The 25043-nt window shown below is 46.0% G+C and overlaps 2 protein-coding genes across 2 annotated transcripts; one reads left to right on the top strand and one right to left on the bottom strand.

Moving 5' to 3' along the window:
• Positions 1–132: 132 nt before the first annotated feature.
• On the top strand, positions 133–18466 carry LOC128753540 (protein Dok-7-like). Its single transcript, XM_053855324.1, has 13 exons — positions 133–1548; positions 1640–1685; positions 2091–2179; positions 2462–2612; positions 3880–4080; positions 7954–8073; positions 10674–10784; positions 11223–12007; positions 13893–13952; positions 14874–14919; positions 14985–15098; positions 15577–15690; positions 15762–18466. The coding sequence occupies exons 1-13, from the start codon at positions 1495–1497 to the stop codon at positions 15821–15823; spliced, it is 1953 nt and encodes a 650-aa protein (XP_053711299.1). The 5' UTR covers positions 133–1494; the 3' UTR covers positions 15824–18466.
• Positions 18196–24567, bottom strand: LOC128754183 (alpha-2-macroglobulin receptor-associated protein-like). The gene is made up of 8 exons (XM_053856622.1): positions 24317–24567; positions 23327–23471; positions 21902–22032; positions 21383–21503; positions 20569–20724; positions 19590–19672; positions 18786–18962; positions 18196–18651 (listed from the first exon to the last, which is right to left on the bottom strand). Exons 1-8 carry the CDS (start codon positions 24473–24475, stop codon positions 18586–18588), a joined length of 1038 nt encoding a protein of 345 aa, XP_053712597.1. The 5' UTR covers positions 24476–24567; the 3' UTR covers positions 18196–18585.
• Positions 24568–25043: the final 476 nt, after the last annotated feature.

The following is a 25043-nucleotide window of genomic DNA, read 5'->3' as shown; positions in this document are numbered from 1 at the left end:
GGCAGGATGAGGTCAGGGGTTTACCAGACGTCAGACCTTCCGACCATGGTGAAAGCAAAGAGACAGTCGGAGCAGGCCGATGGCAAAGGTCAGACGGACAGGAGTCAGTTGAAAGCAACATTTGTATGAGTCTCTCATTCGCTTACTCATCGGCTGCAGCAGCTGGAACATTTGCCTGTGAGTCGAGGTTTAACTCTGCAGCTGTTTCCTTCTGTTACTACTTTTGGAGGATGGAGACACACACTTCAACACACACTTAACATTTCGCACTCTTACATTCCTGACTGCGCCTCCACACTGTTGCCTTGGGAACAGAAGAGGGAAAAACAACACCTTGTTTTATCACTACGGAGCTGCTGAATGTGGACGTATTTTTCCTGTAAATTAAAGGCAAATGTGATTTTAAATGACAGTGTGACACCTAGTGGTGACTTTTTAGTATCACATCTATTTAACTCAGCTGTTTCCTTTCACGAGGAGCCTAATCCACACAGCCAAGGACACTTAATCCCAATTATATTTGAGACCATCTTCATGTCTGCGAGTAAAAATAAAGAAGACTCCCAGGCCAGAGATGAAATATTGAACAGAAAAATGTCTAAATTCTCATTTAGGTCATTAAAAAAAAAAATTAAAGTAGAAATTAAAAACAATTCATATAAAAAAAAAGTTGGCAAAGGTTTTCTGAAAGGATTTGGAAGTGATTTCATGAGAGAGACATGGTGGAGTGTTGTCATCTTTGGCACACACTCGTAAACCTCCTAAAACCAGTGAACCAGAAAAGATGCAATAAAGAAATAAAAGAAAGGAAAAAAAGGTGGGATCAAAAACTGACTGAAAAAGAAAGTAATATAAGTTATGGCATAGAAATTGAAAAACATATCAGTACAAAAAAGTATTTTCATTCATCCTTTTATTCACAGCACCACCAGAACTCAGGTTGCCTCCCACTGTCCATAAACGGGCAGAGTTGATTTGGTGACTTCAGTCTCACCCCAAGTACTGTATCCTCTGTTTTTGGTTGGAAACTGGAGTACCAGGAGGAAACCCATGCATTTGCTAGAGGCCTGACAAAGTCCACATGGCAGCCTCATGTGCGCCCCACTAAACATGTACTCTGGTGCTGTTTTCCTCATCACTAAAGCGTTTTAGCGTCGTCCATGTGCTTTGTTTTGGAGACAATCTTGACAGCTTATTGGAGGGATTTCCAAAAGACGGAGTTGATTCTTCACCGATTATCTTTAATGCAACGTCTGACCCTCAGCTCAGTCTCGCGCCATGAGTTAAGTGAACGCTCCGACAGTTGTGCTTTTTAATCAAATTATCTCCAGTCTGGACAATGAGCTGCGGACGCAGGGCGACAACTGCTCTCAGTTCAGAGGAGGCCAGGGGGTGAGGCTATTTTGAAAAGTGACCCCCCGACTGCAGACGTGAAGAAGGGCGGGGAGGGAGTCATACACTCTTACACACAGCTGCTCGGAACCATGACAGAAGATGACGGATACTGTAGTATCGGAGGGGCAAGTCAAGTTCCGCGATGGAAAGAAGGTGATTTTCCGCTTTCTATTCAACCCCTCACATATTTCATTCCTGAGGAACATGGGGACTAATACCCTGGTTTCTGTGAACCTTTCCACAGTGGAAGTCTCGCTGGGTCGTCGTCCAGAAACCTTCTCCAGTGGCAGGTATGTCAAGACTTTTTACTGATACTTGAGTGGAATTGGTTGTTAGTTTGCAATAAGATCATTTATATTACTCCATGAATGAAAATAACATAAGTTCCACTTTATTTGACATTGGATTCATTTATTTTTTTGAAAGTAAATTATATCACAACATGAAAAGTCTACTTCATTTCAAACTTTGTTTTGCTTTTCTCCTGCAATAACGCTTTGAAATATCGATGGTAAAAAAAATAGTGAGTGAAAATGGGGTGTTAAGAATGTAAGCAATACTGAGCATTTGTATGAGCTTCTCAGTGTAGACACTAGCGCAGTATTTGTCTGGCACTAAGGGAACAGTGTTTGTTGGTTTGGAAAATTAATCCGAACCTCTTCCATATTATCTACATCCTATGTGTGCGTCCCCAGACTGTCTGTCTGTGCTGGTGTACAAAGACAAGAAGAAAGGGAAGCAGAGAGCTGTCGGACGGAAAGATCCTCTCAGCTTGACTCTGGAGGTAAAGGTTCACCACACAGACAAGATGGTCACACTTCCACTAAATCTGAGGTGACTGCCCCAAGTTTGTCACCACCGACGGAAAGGGTGCAGACTTTTTATCCTCCATATTTGAGTTTGCGGCAGGAGTGAGGTCTGAATGAGAAGACGTTTTAATGGAACTTGAATATGACCTCTAACACGTTGTAATTAAGGTATTGCCTCTTTGTAATACCGGTCCAACAACCAAGGTCAGACTCAAACTTAGTGGTGTGTCCAATCTAATTTTGAATTCTGTCCTCAGGGGATATGTGGAGTTGAGCCCGGCCCGGGCTACGACGGCGTGTGCTACACCCTCTCCGTCCTCTGCCTCGCCCACACACTCATCCTGGGCTTCCGCAGCCGGGATGCGCTCCAAGCCTGGGACTCTCGACTCCGATACAGCCTAGGAGAAGGTTGGTCACGTCCTCTGGACATGTGATGGTTCTGTCAGGGCCGTTATTAATGTGGTGTGTAAAAGACATGGGCTGCAGGAGAAACTCCAGCTGTAGTGGGACAACACATAAACGTGTTTTATATCCATCGATGGAGCTGCAGTAGGAAGACTCCGGAGAGAGACTGAAGCAGTGCTCCGAGCTGCCTGACGCAATGAAGGGCTGGAAGAGTTTCATGCACAGAACACCGCTGGTTACATTTTTATAACAACGATACAACCTTAGTGCATTATTTTACTCCATACATTGTATGATTCCGTATAGGTGTAGCCTTTCTCTGTGCCGGTAAACAGTAAAAGTGCAGCAACAAGTCACAGTCAGAGGAAGACTAGTTTCCTTTTCATTTTATTGTTTTATTTCAGAGCCCAGTGAGATCTTTCCACAGTTTTTTCTTCTCAGCCAGCCCTTACAATCCCACTTCTGACACCACACAGGAGCAGTGGACAGATTTTCCCAAACAATATTGGTTATTGAAATTTAATAGGTTGCATAGTTTCACTGTTTTCACTTGACTAACACAGTGTTTTTCAACCTTTTTAAACCAAGGCACACTCACACATTTTTTTTTACATTTTGGAACGCGTTTATTTGGTTCTGCATTCAGTTTTCAGCCAGCTACGGCTCAAACAGATAGCTTACGAGTGTCGATAAAGTTTTGAAGTGAGACATTGCGTTAGCCGAACCAAGCGCTGCGAGTGATGAATGAGTCAACACATCAGCATAGATCTATAATGTGTAGACAGAATGTGACAGTGATGGCTGAAAAACAATGCTTTCACCTGTGAACCTTTCCTATTTAGAAAAAAAAACAACTTTGTGCCTGTGATCAACTTTAGGTTGTTGTTATAAACAAATCCCACATTCCTTTATTCTCTGGTCAGTGGTGTCAGGTGAGTATTTTTGTTTCGACCTGGCTGATTTATGTGGCACATTACGGTTCAAGCCCATTTAATAATTGTCTTTTACTTGAGCTGCGTTTAGGATTAAATGCCCTCTGAAAATGAATGCAGCAGGAATATGCTGACGCTGCAGTATTTGTGGGAAAGATTAAGTACTCGGTGAAAAGTGATTTTCTGTACACACCGTGCCAGGTCAACCATCAGCGGAATGTGGTCGATGTTCAGTCACATCTACCTGCGTCATCACATTCACCTCCTCAGCTGATGTTGAAGTCCATTCCCTTCAAGTTGTGAGTGACTTGTTTTTGATCTTGTCTTCGTGGCTCCAGTCCACAGCTTCAGCATCAACGTGGAGCCTGGTACCAAACTGCAGAGCGGGCCGGCCACGCTGCACCTCTGCAACAACCTGCTGACCCTCAGCAGGAGCCTGCCGCCCATCGTGTTCGGATATTGGAAGTTATCGGCGTTGCGGCGGTACGGAGCCGTGCCCAGTGGATTTGTGTTCGAGGGAGGGACTCGCTGTGGATACTGTGAGTTCAAGTCTCTTTTTTAACAAAGAAGAAAGTGCCTGATCATCTGATGGTATTAATTCCCAGAGCTGGGAAAAGATCTATTATTTTTCTTGGAATATAATGGAACTTAACTCCTTTATTTATTGATATACACCGTTCCAAGTAGAGACCCGCTTGGAGCGTGTGATATGTGTGTTTTCAGTGTAAAAGTGCCTTTATTGCTCCGCATAATATGGCTTTATTGTCATGGAATGCCTAGTTATTTTTATACAAAATGGATGTAGAAAATCCCATCACCCATCTGATGCTGCCTGATCGGGTCGTGGGGTCAGCTGCCAAAACGTAGCGGCCCAAACCTTCTCAGGAGAAACCTTCACCAGCTCTTCCAGGTGAATATTGAGGCATTCTGACGCCAACCGAGAGGCGTAGTCCTGGTTTTTGTCCCTAAAACAGAGTGGAACAGGGGTTTCTGGGTATCAACGTAACTGGGGACAGTGTCTAGAAGGATGAGTTGTGAACGAAAGGACAAGTGGCCGAAATTAGTTTCATTTAGTCCGCATGGTGTCTCGACTCCATTTTAGAAATAGGGTGAGAAGCTCCACTGGGAGACGCTCCAAGTAGATCTGCCGCTCCTTTTGCCAGGATGTCTCCCGGACACCTCCATGTTGGGGGATCCCTGGGACAGATCCAGAATTGGTCTTGGTATGGCTCCACAGGAAGTGGAGAAAGTGTACGGGGTGAGGCAAGACTGGGCCTCGGAACTTTGGTTTTTGTGACTGAAAATGGATAGATGGACCCCAAAAATGAAGACCACAGTGGACCTGAAAGGGTACCAGACCTTTGAATGAATTTATACCATGGACCTAGTTTCTCCCCTTCACTGTTGTGTCAGAAACAACTAGCAACTTCAGATGGACGATTATCCTCCTCAGTGGATGCCATGTTTGTTTTGTCGCAGACCAACATGAAGGTGAAGGATTCAGCCACAAAAGAGTTGCAATCAAACTGCATCAGATGAAAAGCGGGAAGCTATTTGATTGATCCCTGTTTTGTAACAGCACCTGCGTAACTCACCAAGTCCTTGAATACACAACAAAGCGAGCCGAAATTACCAATGGATTTCAGGCTTTTCTTCGTGTGAGAGAGGAAGCCGACCTGTGGCTCCAACAGGAATAACGTTGAGCTGTCCTGTCTCAGTTTCAGCACTCTCACAGCAAACATCTATAAATACATCCAGCCAATCGAACGCCTCCTGTTCGGCTGCACGGCCTATGGCATTCTTCTCCTCCGACCCGTCTGCACATCACCCTACGGTGACCCAGCTGGCTGAACGAGAGGTTTAGAGAGTCAACTATGGAAGGGTCATTCCTGGGAAGATTTAAGAGCGTCTTAGTTTCGCATTTGACATGTTTATTTGCATTTGCGTCCGTCATGGTAGTTTGTTGAGGTGTGGATCTGCTTGTATCCATCAGATGTTCACCCCTTCAGAGAGGTTTTAACAAAGAAGACAGTGACGCTAATTTCATATTCACCCACCTTTAGTAGTTGTTAAAAAAACATATCTGATATTGTATGAGGTAGTGCCTTGGTTGTACCACTGCAGAGCAACCATTTTGAGGAAACAGTTTGATACTGTGGACTGAAGACTTTGAATTCTACAGTGTCCAGTGTATAACACAGGTTGTGACAAATCTAAATAACTTGTTGCTCAGTGCAAGTGTCTTATAGTCATTTGGGAGTGTGCTGGAAACTTCCTCACTTTGGGGCTCGAGTCCATCGCCTCCTCTGTCCTCTGTCCTCCTTACATGCTACAGTGGATGTTAAGATGTCGTATTTGTTGTTACCTTCACAGTCTCACATGGATTTTAGTTGGATTTTGTACATGTATGACGGGTGATGATAAGTTGCAGGTCATCTATTACCTCTTGTGGGCCATGTAAAATGACCTGGCAGGCCAGATTTGGCCCCCAGACCTCTGGTTGGACACGTGACTTCTGTAAACAAATGTGTCTTTCCAGATCAATCTTCTGCTGCTTGAGAGAGTTGCTGAGTGGCACAAACAAAGTTCACCCTTGACGTCAACAGCGATCTAGGACTGTGGTGCTGCTGAGCATCGCCGTAAACGCTTTGTGAAGTTGATGTGGGTGATGAGGTGAGGACCAGTCCAGCTGGTGGAGGATGTGCAATATAAAGCACTGCTGCCGGGTGAATCAGGCCACGGTTTGACTGTGCTGGATGTGAAAGAGCAGGGAAATTCAAGCGGAGATGCTTTCAAAACGAAGGACCTGAGGGACTGAACGAGTGTGGGATCAGAGGCGAAGTGCGTTTCAACACAAACAGGAACATTTGTTTTCGGTGGATGGTGGTGGGCACATGTCACACTTGTTATTGTTGTTGTTATACAATCTGCAATTATTTAGTTTCCTCTGCGAGAGGCAAACCGACCGCACAGTCTGTCCGGACGCCACAGAGAGCGAACAAACCTCATGAGCTGGCACCATGTGGGCGTCTTGTGCATTTTGGAAGCGCAGTGAATCACGAATGTAGGACCCTGAAGTTGCCCTCGACACCTGTGTCAGCAAGAATTGCATTTCCATGAAGAGGGATTAACACAGTGTTCTCGTTTCACTTTTAAAGGCAGAAGCAGCGAGTGCTGCAGGCAGGAAAGTGTCGGGTTTGAATCCCCCTGGAGTGCGTTTTGTCAGAGGTTTCTCTGTTTCATCACGTCTGTGTGGTTCTTCTCGGTGCTTGAGTGACATCTAGTTTTTGTTTTTTCTTCTGAAAGTAATTGATAATTCAGTCTTCAAATGCTGGTGACAGATGTTGCTATCTAAACTAGCTGAGAAGATTTGACTATGGACTTTTGAATTCTGGTCTTAATCTGAACATTGTAATGTAATTTTTAACTTGAACAGTCGCGTCTACGCTGCAGCTATCAAGGGTCAAATACTTATTATCACAGACACGGTGAATTTGAATGAACACCAAAAGTCGCAGACGAATAATTTGATCACCATGGGGTCCACAGTGAGGGTGGTGCTGGTCGCCCTTTCAGCCCTCTGTGTAAATGAGGTCAGCGTGTTCTATAATGGCTGATGTTTGGAGCGGAGCCGATGTCTTAGCTCGGCAGATATTTCCTGGCTTATCAGGTCCACACGTGTTCATCCGCAGGCTGCCAAGACGCTCGCACACACACACACACTAGGCAGCCGCTGACCTGCCTTTCGGAGAGTGGTCAGAACGTAGAAGTGCTTTCGCACGCTAACATTTGTGTGGAATGGCAGCAGGATGATGGATCGTGTATATGCCTCGTGTGTCATTCCAGTTTCCTCGAACTCTCATTCACAACAGTGGCAGGTGCTGAATCAGGTCAAACTTTATTGAAGCCAGCTGAAGCCTTTGGAACACATCGAATGATGGGGGCAACTTTTAACATGCGAGTGACTGCACCCAAAACTGCGGGAGAATCCACTGCAGTCAGCCTTCGTTCACTCAGGAAAGAGGTGAGGTGATTCAGCTAATAGAAAACGTCGTCCGATCCGATGTGAGCGTCTACCGAACAAACATCAAGGCCTTTGTGAAATCATTTCTTTTATGCTCATCAGTGACAAAGAAGTTGAAATGACATTTAAAGTCTGCAAACTTTGCAGCTTCTCCTGATGCTCTCATTAAAAAGCCGTCTCTCTCCGCTCCACTTTCTCAGCGCTTTTGCTTTTTAAAGCCGATATTTCATCCTGTCTCGGCTGCGAGTTGCCAGAAATTCAAAATTTTTTGCTGGTGTTTTTCGTCTCCCACTCTCACCTGTGTGGGCTTGACAGACATGTGATCCAGAGGAACAGTTTGATGGAACTCTAACCGCTCACCTGTTTGCCCTGGTGTCTCTTTTCTCAGGGGCGGGCGTCTTCTTTCTCTCCTGCTCTGAGGGAGAGAACATAAGCTTTCTCTTCGACTGCGTCGTCAGAGGGATCGCGCCCAGCAGAGTTCCACGTGGACTGCAGCCCGCCCTGCCAGGTACACACTCATATTCCCAACCAGCCCGGTTAGTTTGACTTTCAGCCAAGCCTGCGAGAAGAAAGGATGTGGGATGAAGCTGTTTGGAGCTGGCAGCTTGTGTTGATTTGGTTTTTAGCTTCAAGCCTGAGATGAAAGTCAAAAATCTATTACATCTGCTTATTCTCAAAAATTCAAAGTTTGACAGCAGACTTCAAATACTGAATTCATTTCCCTTTTTACCACCCCAAAAAACTTAAAGTACCAAAGCTGGTGACCAAATGACTGAAATTAGAAAAATCACACCTCTTTCTGTGGACTCGTCCTTTTTTTTTTCCGGGGGTCGGCAGTTTTCAAGGCCGATTTGAGTCACGATGTGGCTCATCAGTCCACTATCATCGTTCCTGACGTTGGAACTGTTCCACTTGGCGATCCAAAACTTCATTTAAAGTTTGCCTCAGAGCTGCTGAGTCAGCTGTTGGGGGTGTAAAACAAATGAGGCCATCTGGTGTCTTGTTGTAGGGAAGGTTGATCATCTGCATTATTAACTTTAGACTTACACATTTACTCCAAAAGAAATCCATCCATCCATCAGGTCGTAGGGGCAGCTGAAGCATCTGAATAGGCTCTCAATAAATGGTGGTTTACAGCATCTATAGAGCATCTTTACATTGTGTCAATCCTGTCTGAGCGATGGGCCCTTGGCACCTGCATTTTTTTTCTCCAGTAGATTTGGTGGGCGATTCCATTTCCAGTGGGGCTGTAAAGGGGCCGTCAAATAATGAGATTCTTTCTTTTGTTAATAATTTGTTATTAAGTTAAAATGACTAAAATACTAAATACTAAAAATAAGTAAATATCAGTGAGAAAAAAAAGACAAAATAGTAAATATAAAAGTAAAATAAAATGTACTGCAGAAGTAATTTGTTCTTTTAACCTTACATGCAGTTTAATTGTTGCCAGTACAACTCAGTAAATATACATGTGAAAACAGCACTTCATAGATAAAATGAATAACAAAATAAGCAAACAAATAAATAAATATTATTTCATAATTTTAAAGAATGGCAAAGGTGATGACAATTTTGTTCCCCAACACGACTCAATAAACACGAGAGGGAATTAGTAATAAATAAATAAATAAATAATGGACAGCAACTATGGAAAGAAAGGAAAACAACGCTGAAAGATTAACATTTCTTTAATGGTGTGTAAATACGCAAAGATCACTTGCCCCCCGAGCCACACTTTGCCGAGCTCAAAACATAAGAATTGATTTAGGGACTTTTTCATTGAAAATTGGTGATGATTGACGTCGATGTGTTGAACCATAATTCACTCTGCGACTTTCATTCTCAAACTTGCGAGGTCCGGTGGGGGGTGCCATACGTACGGAACCACACACGCCTGCAGCCGCTCGGGTCAGTCCGCGGATTAGCAGGTCGAGCCTTCGCGTGTGACCTGTGTGTTATTGTTATGTGCGGCTCATTGCAGAGGCATGTTGAGGACATACAAACACAGGAGTGAGTCATGAGCACATGCCGCACCCATGGCAGCTCGAGTCAGTCTTGATACAGACCCGGAAATGAGCCTCTTGAGTCTGGGGGTTCATCACCAGACTTCACTGCATCTTATGCTGGATATCAAGCAGCTCAGGACGCAGTGGTGCAGTTGTTATTCACTGCAGCAGGAGGACCAGCTCCAGCACAGGGCGCCGGCGGCTGGTGGCCCCACCAAACACCTTTGTGTATAACAAGTGGGTCAACAGCTGAGTGTAGATGTATTTGTGAGATCAGCGTTGGAATCCATCATCACACTAAACGTCCCGGAGGAAACATGCAGTAGCTAAACTTGAACTTCTGTGAATGTGCCAACCTGCATGCGTCTGCAGCAGGGGCCCGCGGCTAAAATTAGCGGCGGCGTTAGCAAATGTTAGTCGACACCTGACATCGTAGTGAGGAAACTTGGCATCCTCATGTTGGCCTCTGTGGTCCAGAGGCCACAGTCCTGTGGGTTCGATTGCCGACACTCATACACACACACCGTTAAGCCGTGTACACACTAGCGGCTACACACACGACCCAGCTCGCGTATATATGGCGGGCGTTAGCAGGGTAAGTGGTGCATTGCACACTGAATTGATTTCATATTAAATGGTTATGGCGCCTCCTCTGGGAGATGTTGTATTTACAAGCCTGTGTGTCTTCTGGTGCGTAGAAGTCATGAATTCTAGAGTGTACTTTATGTGTACAACCACACTTGCACTGTAGAAATGGTTATAATTTGAACACACAAATGCTGAGGCGGCAGATTGCTGGACCGTTGCTTTCCCGCCACATTGGGGAAGTTGGGGTCTGAATTTGGTGGAATACTTCCTGTTTAGTAACTCTGATCATGTGGAGATATAAATATATTTTTATTAATATGTTAACAGATTTTTATAGACACTTAATGGAACTTTCTGGTTTGTTAAATACTTGAATGCACTTTTAAATTTACGAGTACGAGGAAATAATTTACTATTTTGTGGCACTCATTTTCATATTTGGGGTAGCTGTGCTATGATTAAAAAATATTTTGCCTGGTGACTCTGGCTGTTCGGTGTCCGCTCTCACCTTCAGGAGATCCCACTGCAGATCCACTTGCAGCTGAAGAACGGATTAACCAGGAGGCGTCGGAGCTGGAGAAGAGACTCAGCATGTTGTCGACCTGCAGCCTGGCGAGCAGCGCTGGTACGTTTGTCCGCTCGAACTTGAGCTCAGTGTCAGAAGCTACAGACAAACTCCACGCCGCAGTGAAGCCAATATTTCCCCCCTCACCATGACGGCGCACGGCCTGGGGCCAGCTGTCTGTCAGTGCTCCATATTCATGAGCTTCTTCCGGGGGAGTTTTTGTTATAATTATGATAATTTGTTGTCACAAGTCCAATAAACCGTCAGAGCTGACTCATGCAGAGGCTCAGCGGAGGTTGTGATGCCTCTTCTGTGTACTTATGTTTGAACATCACCTTCAAAAACACATGTTAATGGAGCCAGCTGTAGGGGCGAGCTGTCGCCCACAGTGGAGGCTCTGTGGAGCAGGTGGCCTGGTCTCCTATCTGCTCCATGCTCAACTAGCCAGACTGGACTTTGTAGAACTTCAGCTCCTAAGTTCCAAATTGTTCTCTTCAGCATCCACCTACAGCTGCAGTACCTCGGTTGCCGGGGACGACCACAGCAGCATCTCCAGCTCGTCCTCCAGCCAGTCGGACACCAGCTACGGAAAGAAACTGCCGTTCTGGGCAGATCCCTTGGCGAAGCTGCACCTTTCCTCCGAAACAGCGTCCAGCTCCTCCACACTCAAGGCCATGACCAGCTCGGACGACCGGCTATATGTGGCGGGCGGGTCTGTGACCCGACCTCCGTCCTCCCATCTGCGAGGTCTTCACGACAGCGGGAGGCAGAGCTCACTGGACAGTGGTATCGGGATTGCAACGGGGAGCCAGTCGTCCTACACAGGCAGCGTTTCCTCCTGCACTGGGAGTCAGGACATCACAAGTCACGCAGGAGGCGAGGAGTTCGGCTCGTTCGGCAGCTTACCTGCAGCCCCCCCGTCCTCACCCCCTCCTCCTCCTGCCTTCCAGTCCACGCTCGCAACATCGTCCTGCTCTTTAAGGTCCAGCTCCAGTGCATCTCAGAGGCACGGTGAGGACTACAGAGTCCCCAGCCTGCTGGGCCTGCACTATGACACCCCCCGCGGCGTGTCCCAGAGGGCCTCCGAAGCAGCCCGAGGAACAGCAGATCTGAGCGGCAGCAGGTGGAGGGGGGAGGATGCAGTGGAGAGTCAGGGTCAGAGATTACTCAGTAGCCTCACAGGAACCCAGCAGCTGCAGGCTGGGATGCAGCGCTCGCTCTCCTGGGGCAGTGAGAGGGCGCCACCACTGGACCCAGAGAGGACCAACACTCTGTTCACTGAGGTACCGCACAAGTACACAACACAGCACAACCATTCAAGCTGTATCACATCATGGCAGAGAGGCAGTGAAACACCTGAAGAGACAGGGACAACAACGAGTTGCACCAATGTACAAGTAACTAAGTTATTTAGGTAGGACAACACAACAGACAGCTGTGAGACCTCAAGCTTCAAGTCTTCCAGGATGGTGACATGTTGCTTCCACATAAACTATTTATATATATATATGCAAATACAGAGGAGATGATATACTCATGGAATTTAAAGTGAGTGGCGCTGTGCTGTTTTAGTCACTAGATGTGTCTTGAATAAATCATTCATTTTGTGTGAAATATGAAAAAGAAGATTTACAAATCTGGCCTCCCAATGCCATGGCATGAGAAAAAAAAGAGAAAAAAGTAAAATAAATAAATGAAGGGTAGTTTAGCAGCCATTTTTGTTGTTTATCTGGTTGTTTAAAGAGTTTAAATGTCAAATTTAACTTCCATGATTCAATAAAAGGGGGTGACATGACTCGGGAATCGAACCCAGTCTGCTGCGGTGAAATCGCTGTGAGAACGGAAGAGAATTAATAACGCTAACACAGTGTTCCACATTGTGCTGCCAAAGGACAGACTCCGACTGAGTTCTATTTACAGTGCACTCAGATTTCCTCTCAGAAGAGAGGCAGTCATACGCTTATGCTTGGCCTGTAAATTCCGCCGACTGCGTTTGACACCCCTGGTTTCCACTATTCTCTCTCGATTGAAAGTATTGCTACCATTCCGTGGTGAGCCCACCTCAGCACCTCTAAAACCCTTGGCAAATAAGACCACTTCTGTCTCACGACTCTTCTCACATAAACCCGACTGGAGAGAAAAGCCAAACCATATTAGCACTGAAATTCAATTAAAAACCCAGTTCTCACCCCCCGTTCTCGATGATATTTTCAAGGGGAATGGTCTTATAAAAGCGGGTTTAGATGAATATTAAACTGAGTGTCTGCGCTGAACATTCCCAGCATCACTCTCCCTCTGGGAGTCTAATTTGGCGGCTAACATTTGCATTCGGTAATTCGCCTTAATCTCCCAGTGTTTATTAAGCCCCCAGTGGCATTCAATCTTCCGGATCTAATAAATGGGGCATTTCTCCGTGATCCCTCGCGAGGACGTCTTATGCTGAAGTGCGATCGTGGGCGTCTTATGTCACTCCAGTAAGTCATGCTGGAACAATACTTGATCTTAGCTCGCGGGAACTGAAGGCTTCTTACAGAATATTGTATAACCTGCTTTGATTCAAGCAGCTTGTTTGGTTGTTGTTTGGAATCGGCTCTTTCAAGTTTCAACTCTTCACAACTCTTTCACACGAAAGTTGGACCTGGTGGTGCTTCAGTAATCGTGCGGTAAACCAGCTCCTGGCTCAGCAGCTGACCTCCCCAGATTGCAAAACTTCAGGAGTCAAAACCACCGAAGCGGCTTCCATTAAACGCCCGTCTGGAGCTGAAATTGTTCCCCGAGATACGTTTTGTCTGAACCGTCTGATGAAACCTGCCTCTAATTAATTTCCTCTGACTCGCGCTAGTCTGGTAGCGATCGCGCCGTCGTCGGAGCGGGACCAGACGCCGGCGCTTTTGTGAGTGCTGACACCAGTGTAATGATGGCGTGCTTGGTAATTACACAGCAGAAGTGCGCGGAGGAGAGGAGACCTGCGGAGGTAATGAGTTGTGAAGGCAGGTGCCAAAAGTCTCAACAGAGGAAATGATCTCCTCATCCTGATTATAGAAATGATATTTCAAGCTCTCGGGTGGAAGTAAATAAATAAGCGGGTATCATCCTCAATTGACTCCCATTGATCCACATGTTTTGTGCTGTCTGAGCTGTAACAGATCCTGCTTGTCTCTCTGTCAGGAACATGAGAACTACATCACGGCAGAGCAGTGGAGGCTGAGGAGTGGAGGCCTGCAGCAGGTGAGGAACAGTCACCAGGATACGAAGATCACACTTTTGAAAAATGATAATCGAAGGATTCAAGGCCCATTTATGCTCCGTCTACGTACGGAATTGCACCCATCCGTTTCAGATGATCACATGCTTCCTTACGTTCTTTGCATTGGTATTGCTGTTCACCCATATATCCACCAGGGGGAGCAGCTCAGGGTCAAAAGTTTTTGACAAACAAACTCCAAAACAAACATGGCAACTGTGGAATATTGAAGATTCAGGAAATGGAGGCAACGTTGTAGGAGGCGGTGGTCGGTGAGGGAAATTAAAAAAATTACAATTTTTTATGATCTAATGATTGAATGATCCATGTTTTCCAATACATGATCCCAATACATGTAAATTTGTAACATCTGCCGATACCGATATTTCTCTGATCCGATACCAGAGCTTGGTTTGCTTTGCTGTTTTCATTGGTAGGTACAGATTGTATGTTAGAAAAGGTCAGTATGAGAATAGGAAGTCAGAAAAAAACAGTTCTGTCAACAAGAAAAATTCATTTCAAACTTTCATCTTTCACACTGACAGTTGATATTTATGGAATCCAATTCTAATATAGAAGGTAAATAAAGCACAAGATGCTGCTTCATTTGATCAGAAATGAAATACACTTGCTCTTGTAACATAAATATTTTATTTAAAAAATATATTTGAAATGAAATGGGTGTATTGGAGACCTGTAGCACGAGGATGGGGAATTGGTTCTGGTGTGTGGATGCTGACGGATGGACGTCAGGATCTGGTGTAGAAAAGCTGCACCTGTGTTGTGCAGCACTTAATCCTGCAGTGATTCATGAGCTCGCAGGCGACAGGTGAGGCGGCTCTGACTCTCAGCTGCTGGACCCGCACGTCCTCGTAAATCAGTGAGTCACTGCTGCTCTTCTGCAGGTGGGATCTCCGCCGTCGTCCCCCGTGCCTCCGCCGTCTTCACCAGGTGAGTGTCTGTCATTTCCAACGAGAGCCAAAACGGCAGCTAACTTCATCATGTTCTGAGCGCAGACCCGCTGCTCTCGCTGGCAGAGGAACGCAGAGATTTGAGAGAGGCTGCCAGTCAGAGGAGGCCCCTGTCCCCTTTCCTGCCTCTCTCTCTGAGCGCACACTGGTCTGCTGCAGGTACGAAGCCAGAAGCACCTCCATCGTATTCTAGCTTGCTTGTATCCAGGGGAACACTGTGTGTCACAGTCAAGGCCTGGGGATTAGAGGAGTTTTATGTGGTCCAAAGTGGCCGAGTTGGTTTCTATTTTGATATTGTTTGCTTTAAAACTTCAGCCATTGTGTGTTTACGTTTGTACGTATACAAGTATTAAGAATTTTTGTGTTTATTTTTTTTAACATTTCGTGTGATTTAAGTCGTATTATTACATGATTAAAGTCATGACATTTAGTTACTCTGATGCTGTACTGCTGTTACCCCAGTGACGACACCCAAGTTGCAACGTGGCGTGACGTCCCCTTCACACTTTCATAATATTACTTCTTTAATCACGTATAGTTAAAAATGTTCGTAGTCCTAATACTATGTTGTTAAGTTTGACCCCGATGGTTTAGATCTACAAGCTTTACCCCTCAGATTTTCTTCACTCCAAAACAGGAAATAGAGACCTCAGGCCTTATGAAGAGAGCGACTCTGTCTACGTCAACATCGCCAAGGTCAACACAGCGATGGCAAACAGATGGCTCTCCAGACCCCACAGTGCCAACAGAGGTGAGGAACTTTCTCCACCAATCTGGCTCAGTGGACTCCTACTCTGGAATCATCCACTTCGTCTCCACCAGGTGACCCGACGGCCCACTCCTCTGCTCTGCCGCCGCCGTGGAAACCTCGAACGACAAACTGACTCACCTGGAGAGTCGACGTCGCTACAGCCATTCCTATATAAGCGCTGATCCAGCAGCTGCTCTGGAAGTCAGTCTTGTTTCTTTGGCTCATTTCATAGTCACTTAGAGCTATAGGTGTTTAGAGAAATGACCCGGTCTGTCGAAGGTCAGATCGAAAGTGATGCGGCGTCACAAAACAGCGCCCTCTAGCTGGCAGTCTCTAGTCTTTAAATGAGACCTCATCACTAGCGCACCAGGGTCTGAGCTTTGGACACAAGGCTTCGTGAAGCTCCATCAGGCAACTGCCACCAGCGACGCTGGGGGGGGGGCGATATTCCCTGTCTCGTAGCAGCACGACTAGCTTAGCTTGAGCAGTTTCAGTGTTGACCCAGCTCCGTCTTTGGGATCCCAAGATGTTCTGGAGCCAGAGTAGAGGTTGCGTCTCATTTCTCCTCATCCTGAAGGATCAAAAACCCAGTCCGTTCTCAGACTTCTGGCTCTGTGCCGAGTCTCTAGTGGACGGTAGAGCCACTTTGAGGAGGAGTAACTTCAACGCTTGAGGACACAGCAGCAGCTCTAGCTATGACAGAAGCTCAATACAGTGTTAAGCATGTGGCCATAAGGTCAGAGCGCATGATTGTATGCACAACTCTGGAGAGGAAGAACCACCACAGGAAAATGGAGATTCATGACTCAAACTGATGATTTTTGCGCTGTTATATTCCAATTTGCTTTCCTCAGGGTTAAGGCTACGTATCAAACTGAAGGCCCAGGGGCCAAATCCAGTCCGCCAGGTAAATTTATAAGGCCTGGAAGGGTTTTAAATAACTGATAAAGTTTAACTCGAGGGAAGATTCAGGAAGATTCATAGAGCATGTGTGCAGGCTCAAGTAGATGGCGCTGTCTGCTCACCCATTTCTGCTTTGAATGAACTTCTGAAAATGAGAGCAACACCTATTAAAAACCTATTAAAAGTCCCAGAGCCGGGTCATGTCTGCACAGCCCTCATGGTTTCAGCTGAACGACAAAATACTCATTTCTTCAGTTATTTAATTCGTTCCGATGTGGACAAAAGCGCCGTGTTTGGAAGTTTGAAGTTTCATGCGTGAAATCAGCGGAGATTGATTGTCGCTGCGTTTGTAATTGAATCGCCGCGACGTCATTGGTTAGAAACTCTCCCGTCCTTAAACAAATCACATTGAGTTTCAAATGTAATTTCAGCCACAAGTGCGGCCGGACTTTCCCCACAGGGGCTTTATTTACACCTCCGCCAGCCCACGTTTGGAGAGGCAGCGCCATTCATCACCAGAGATGGCGGCGCAATGAGATCACGGCCTCCGTCTCGCGCCGACACTTCACAATCAGCTCTTATTAGACCCTGATTATTTGCCATCAGCGCCCTCTGTACTCGGACTGAAAGCGCCACAGTCCCGGGCCTGTGCTGCAGAGCGTGATGGAGCCTCATGGATACATTACTCCTGACGGAAATCAATGTCACCGTGAGAGGCTGGCGACTGAGCGATGGAGGAAATCTCAATATTCTCGCCTTTCTATTTCCTTCTATTACCGGCCTTTTTCAACTTGAGTGCCAGTTTGAGGAGTTCATGTTTTAGCAGGAGTGGCAGCTGAGATTCATCAGTGCTGTGCTGTGAAGTTCAGCAGCAGCAGCACCAGGCCTCTGACCACCGGTCACCGTCGCAATGCTACAAAGTTTTAAGACGTCATTATTTGCTTTTCTGCAGGTGCATTGTTGTCTCTAGCATGTGTCTCGTACCAAGCAAAGAGAGGTCATGTCCTCCAGTCAGCCACATTACAGGTAGCTAATGTAGTGAAACTCCACTACAAGCAAACCTCCTCCAGCAGAACAGGTGGTGACGTGACGGGTCCTCAGTTTCAGAGCTCAGTAGGTGGCGCTCTCACTTCAGAAATATTGTGAGGTTTCATTGAAATGGTTGATAGAGTTAGTGATGAGTAGAAGAGGTTTCATGACACAGTATTGAAGAGTAGATTTCATGAATACAGTATCCAGATTTCAGAGGCCACCAGGTGGCGCTGTCTGCTGTAAAATGTTTGGACAACTAATTCAATGAAACCTGACAGCATCTCCAAACCAAGAGGGCCATCTAGTGGTAGGTACTGTTTCATGATACCGCATCTATTTTTTTTTAATTCGTAGTGACACAAATGAAGGGTTGAAGCTTCATGAAGCACGATGCTGTTCAGAGCTCACTGAGTGAGGTTTCCCCTCTCTCTCTGAAAGTGAGCCATGAAGCTTCATGATGCACCATAGTGATTCATGGTGGAGAATTGAAGTTTCACTACGGCCAAAATCTTAGACTGGAGTGGACCATCGAAAAGCACCAGCAACAGAGAGGATGTGACGCTACAGCACTTGTGGTCACCAACTTTATTAAAAATGTTAGAAGCACAGTTGGATGTTTGTCAGTAGCTGCTACTCTATATACACTTTACTTATCTTTGAAGTTTGTGCTGTTGAACAAGAGTGTTTGTCAAATCATTTGTCACCAGCTCCACGACTCAATTCCTCCTGTACAGTCGTCAACATGAACTACAGAAAACATTTTTATTTGTGTTGTACAAGAGCTGACATTTTTCCAACCGTGAGTTTTCCAAATAAACCTACCTGGACCAGACCACGTGTCAACCAGTCTGTGAATCACTTCAAGTGCATCGATTGTTCTTTCCTTATAAAAATCAAGAGCAAAAATGTAGAAAATGGTTGGTTGTGAGTTCATCAGGTGCATCTTTCAACATCCCTCCTTCAGAGTTCGTTGTGGACCAGGCCACGTGAGATCTTGTTGTTCAGATCCTGCAGATGTTTCTTCATCTGAAAGGCAGAAAGAGTCGCGTGTCACTTCCAGTTCCCCGCGAGCATTTGTGAAGAAAGAAGCCAGATTTCTGAGGAAACCCTCCCGCAACACAATACACACTGAGCTCCTGACTGGTGGTGGTGGTCTTCACCTTGTAGCCCATCTCCCGGGTCTTCTCCGCAAGGCTGTTGTACTTCTCCTGGTTCCTCCTGATGTGGTCCTTGTCTCCCAGTGACTCCACGTGCTGCAGCTTCTGGTGCGACAGCTCCAGCTGCTCCTTGTAATGACTGTGCTTCTCCACTTTGGTCTCAAAGTGACGCAGCTCCTCCTGAAGTGAAGCGGTGAACGTGTCAGTGGATCTAACCTCCAATTACATGCACAGCTGCACCTCCAGTGGTGACGCGAGTGAAAAGGTCACGGACCGAAATCCACCAGAAACACGTGCGCCAGGGCGCCATTGTGCTCGTGCTGGTTTTTAAATTCACTTTCCTTTCAAAATTGAAATGTCCAATGTCCGTCCTTGGAAAAAAATCTTATCGTAAAACATTTTACAAGCAAATTTTTGGCAGCCAAACTCATGACGTTGAATCAAACTTTAGTTCAAGACGGAAAGTAGTCGAAGCTTTGACACACAAGATAATGATATCAAACACTATAAAGACTTACAAATAATAATAATAATAATAACTCACAAAACTTCCAAGTAAATAAAAGGTATGACTCATTATGAAGGATGAGTTCTATTTGAAAGGCAGACAAGAAAAAAAGAGAGAAAAGTCTGCTACTGACACTCAGACCTGATGGTTCTCACTTTCACGTAACCAGTCAAATATTGCCCCACAAAAAAATGGAAACCTATAGCCAGAGAGGTCGCGGTGGACAGCGGGAAATTTTGGCTTGAAACGACTCAAAAACACAACAACAAATGAGACTTGAATTCATTCAAAAAGGCTACCTTCAGGGAGTCCAGCTCGTCCTCACTCAGGTTGGACTTCTTCGCCGCCTCCCACAGTTCGATCACACGAGGCTCCCGGAAGTCTACAATGACACCGTCACCGTCAGTCGCGGCAAATGCAGTCACGACTCAAACTCTCATGTTGACCATGCACTGGACAAACCTGAAGCATCTCACAGACTTTCAAGAAGAAGCAGATCTGCCTGCACTTCCCCCTCCTCCTTCCTTTAACTGGCCGACGATTGATCCCACACACGTGACCCTCAACCTCCCACTGCAGATCACTATATCATCCGCAAACATCACGGTCCATTGAGACCCTTTTTAAATCCCCGAAATCTCTCCCCTACATCACACTTGTCTCCCACAACCCTTACACCACTTCCTCATCCATCCTTCGATATGGCACTCAAATACTTCCCTCCACTGAATTCTGCTGAGGTGTCACTCTGACTAATAGAAGATAAAGCTGTAGAAGTTTTGGAGGGTTTTATGTAACCAAAAGTGGCTCAGACAGCGTTGTTATCCTCAAAAAGGAGAACTAAAAGTCACAACTATCACACTGAGAGACTGCACTTTTCAAAACAGACACGGCTTATTATGGGCTGTTCGACCAGCAGCGATCGTAAAGGTTCCCAAAAGGAGACTAACATTATCCTTCGCACGCTGCAGCTCCGCCATTGAACAAGCTGTTTTCAGGCCGACCCGACATCTCTTACGAAAGTGTTTGGCCTTGAGTCTACAAGCAGATTCGTCCAGACTCTCTAAAGCTTTTCTCTATTGAGATAACACTGAAGTGAATGAGGCCCAAACCCAGCGGCTCAGCGGTTTTCTAAAACACTCTTGTCCGCTGAAACAAAGCACTGCTGGATTAGACCGGTTTGGCTGCTGTCTAGTGAACAAGCCCGTCCTCAGCAGTTACAAACAGAAGGACGTGTTGTCATAAATACACTTAAACGGAGGGTGTTTTTTCTCTCACCGCTGTCTTCGCCGAACCCTTCGTGGCTGATCTTGCGTAGCCGCTCGAAGCCGTGATTCAGGTCCCTCATCTTCTGCTTGAGCTCGGTGTGCTTCTGCGGCAGCGTGTGCTCTTTGGTGTCGCCCTCCACGGGCGAGATCACGTTCTTGTGGATTTCTGTTGCGAGAAACAAGATGGCTGACCGGGAGGCGGAGTCAGCAGAAACAGAACAACCTTGGGATCTTTTCTTTCAGGAGACAACAGGGAGAAGTTGGGAGGCAGAGAAGAAGATCCTGCAGGTCCAACTGAGTGGCTTCATATTTAACATTATCAGACAGGCAGAAAGACGCCCGGGGCTCGTTCGGGATAAACGTTGTGATGCGCGGCGCTGACAGGCAACAGCTGCGGAGCGTCAGCCGCGTCAGGTGCCGTGTCTCTCCCCGGCACAGCCAGGGCTTGTCAGCCTGACTGAGAGTATGACAAGGTACGACGGCTGAGGATGGAGAACAGGTCCTCTGAGGAAACTTGTCATCAACGACCGTCAGAGAATCGACCTGAACCAACACAATTCCACTCTCCGGATACAGCAACAGCAAAGTGGATACAACAGACGGTTTCAGAGAAATGAGTCATGTCCAACTCACTCTGGCATTGAGTCTCAAAACACCACGCAATGTTAAAGAAGCCGAACGCCTGTGTCCTGAAACTGATGTCACAATATCTTAGCAAATTTATTCCCAACTAAAACAACAAGTACTCCTTCTCACTGCAGCTTTCTTGAAGGACTCCGTACATTAGTATGGACAAGAGCGGACGAGACTTCACCACGACTCACCTTCAGTTCTGCTCACTGTGTCCATGAGGATGTTGTACTCGTGGATCTTGTCCTTGTGGTGCTGGAACTCTCTCTTCAAACTCAGCAGCTCCTCGCTGGAGAACTTGCCAGACGTCTGGGCCTGAATGTCAAAAGGCTTCTGTCAGAAAACTTGTGGCAGGTATGAAGAGGGGGGTCAACAGGATTAAAAATATTCCCTGGGACTGCATGCTAACCGCAAAGATAATTTATATATATATATATATAGCTATGAGTTTGGCAGCTCTGAGTTTCCATAACATTACTAAATAATTATTACATAACATAACAAAGGCATATGAGGAGACGGAAGCTAGCTAGTGGATGATGGAGGTCGATGGATAACGCAGCAGAGTCAAAGCTGCGCTGGTGAGTGAGAGCTTTAGCGGTTTAACCCTCCAGCCTGCAGTTACCCAACACCAGGTGGGTGGACTTTACTCCTTCATAAAAGACTCCTCTCTACTCACACAGTACACTGCATGAGACGGAACTACTGCAAACCTTGTTCCAGAGTTTGTCCAGTTTGGGGTCGTCAAAAGAGTCTCCTTCTTTGACCTCGTGGTCCTTCAGGTAGTTGTTCTCCAGCGGCCGCGTGTCTCGCTTCCCGTCCATCCCATACTTGGCAAGGATCACTGCAGCACAGAGGAACGTCAGTTTCACTCTCGCTGTGGAGGAGTCTTTTCTAAGGGCCCAGACAAACCACGAGATCATGTGACTTGACAACACTTCAGTTGATGCTGCCGCCACATTTTTTTTTTTTTTTTGCTGACTTGCGTTATTCAGATATGCAAATGTGACACTTCTCCATTTGATCCGTTTTACTCGCCTGAGAGATGAACTCACAATTCAACGTTACTGCAGCTGCTGAGTCAGCACCAGCCAAAGCATCGTCAGTGTCACATGCTAGCAGTTAAAGAGTGAGCATGAAGAGTGACAACATTATATGGCGGTTGTTAAACACCAGGCTGCCAGAGCAGGGAATCGTAGCTACTGCAGGGTTCTTCAGTTCCACTGAAGACCATAAAAGGTGTCAATCCTAACATGTTGTTATCATATGTTTTCCTTTACTTGTGTCATAGTTTGACCCTGTTTTTACCTAGTTTTCAGTGTCTCTCTGTGTCTCTGTGAGGGTCTGAAATGGACCCCCATCATGAGGCCCAGCAGAGAATCCACCTCCGGCGACTAAATGGATCAGCTCAAGTTTATTTTCACTCCATCACAGTCTGGTTTGGCAGGACAAGAACAAACTGCGCCCGATTCTCCCACAGCCCACGGCCTCTTCCCTCGTCTCCCCTCTGGTGGGCACTATAGAGCACTGAAAGCCAAAATCAATAGGCTGTTACCCAGCTTCTTCCCTGAGCCAAAATCAATCATGAGACCATATTGGTCACACCCTCTCTTTCCCCTGCTCCTTTCCTCGGCCTGAAAAGAATCAACTGTTTTGAAGTGAAATATACGGAGAGCCAGAGGACACGGTGCCACTATAGGTTGCGTATCACACAGTCTCACTGGATCTCTTCATTCATGTGGAGTTTTTAGAGCAGGAGGGAGGAGAAACTGGCCTGAGTTTGAAGTTCAATGACCGAGTGGAGCGTGAAGGAAGGAGACAAGAGTCATTACGGAAGAGGCTGCTGCTTCAGCTGCAACTGAAGTCAAAGATTTACTGGCTGCAAAACAGACTGAAGAGTTGCTTCACAGAGCAGCTGCTCAAGGCAGTGTGTTGTGCTAACTCAGGTTAGTATTCACTTGGTTAGTTTCCCTGCCATGTGGCAATACAGAGAAGCAGAACGCCACTGAAACGGCTCTGCCCCCGACTCTCCTTGTGTGTGTCAGTGTGTGTGTGTGATGTTGCTGCTGACAACCAAATTTCCTCTGGAGAAGATTAATAAAAAGTAATCTTATCTGGAGCCCAGGTCGCCATCTCACCATTAAAGTTGCGCCTCAGCTGTGCCTCCTTCTCGCCGTTATTATCCAGTCCCTCCACTTTCATTTTCTTCCACTGCAGCTCGTCCTTCTCCTGGATTTTCAGGTCACTGTGCAGCTCAGCCAGCCGCACCGGCGCTAACTGCATCTGTGGAATAAAAGACCAAGGCGCAGTTAAACGCGTAGCAAAGTACAATTGTATGGAAAGACTATAAAAAAAAAGACTGGGAAACTGTGAAATATTAAATGCAGGGTTAGATGAGTCAAGTAACACGGGTACTATGATGCATAAAAGCAGTCATTTTGCAGCCTGAAGCGATCGTGAACAACTGCGCACACAGATGTAGGAGCCACGTACATGAACACATTAGATATGAAGCACTTCCGCTCAGTTCAGTATGCTAGTGTTGTCACGTTCGGAGGGTTAGTTTTATAGGTATTTTATGTTTCCAACTGACACGCATATTCAATAGTCGCAAGTGAGAGAAGACAGGAGGGTTTAATAGCTTTCTATGTGAGGGTCAGTATAAACAACAGGGCGGCCATTGCTGACACAAAGCACACACACGTTTTATTCAGACACAATTGCCTGAAAATGACTTGTAATACTGTATTATTTATACGTAACATGTTATACTATAAGAGTACGCATATTTTTGCAACTTCGTTTTAAGTCATAATAGGGTCTAAATTCATAGCAGACTCACTCCAAGTGGACATGAAAAACAAGCTACAAATGCCTTCATATTTTACTGACTATTTTACCTAATATTACAAAATTATTTTGGACCAAGTGCAGCGTAAACAACGTAGCTTAATCTGTCGTCTCCACAGTTTATTTAAGCGACACTGTGAAGCCAGGCATCACTAGTATTCAAAACACAAGAGGGTGATGCTGCATGAGTAGCAACACAACACCTAACAGAAGAGCACGCAGAGCTCGGAGTTACTCCACACATGGCACATTCCACGGACAGTTTTTCATCCACGCACCCGCTTGGCTTTTTCCCAGACCTGGTTCACCTTCGCGATCCTGAATTCCACCGCCTTCTCATCACTACTGGGCTTGGGTTCGTTCACCTCCCGGGAGTATTTCCCGGCCAGAACACAAACCCGCAGACACGAAAGGAGCAGCAAACACTGGAGTTTCATGTTGACGGACCGCAGCTGGAGACACTTTCACCTCAACAGCGAGGAAGAAACCGTCAACAGGGACTGTTGTTCTAGCACTTGGAGGACCAGAAGTCATGTGATTCACACGGGGCGTGAACTTCCGTAACACTAGCATTGTGGGAAATGTGGTTCCTTTTGCTTTGTAACACAGCATTCGTTAACCGGGGCGCTGTGGATTAAAGACTACATTACACTTCTCCACTCGGGTGGATGCGCCGTGTTGTTGCCAGGTAACAGAGGCTGTGCGTTCCGAGCAAATAGAAAACCTCCACGCAGATCCGAACCTGGATGCTGCGTTTTTCCGGCGAGAAACTATTATTAAAAGACAAAGATTCTGAATATAAGCAATACAATAGTTTAATTTATGTTTAAAATGGCTACGTTTTATTTATGTTAACTATGTTAATGGCTATTATGAACAATGCAATTAAAAAAACAAACAAAAAAAAACAAATTATTTTTATTTTTATTTTTATTCATTAACAGCACGATCATTAAACAAAGTGTTCTTTTTGTTGTTGATGCAGACACAGAAGGACAGTGAGAA

Source organism: Synchiropus splendidus, chromosome 2 (genome assembly GCF_027744825.2).
Source record: "Synchiropus splendidus isolate RoL2022-P1 chromosome 2, RoL_Sspl_1.0, whole genome shotgun sequence".
Lineage (NCBI taxonomy): Eukaryota > Metazoa > Chordata > Actinopteri > Syngnathiformes > Callionymidae > Synchiropus > Synchiropus splendidus.
Note: the sequence above shows the minus strand (reverse complement) of the source record. Positions and strands in the feature narration are given on the sequence as shown.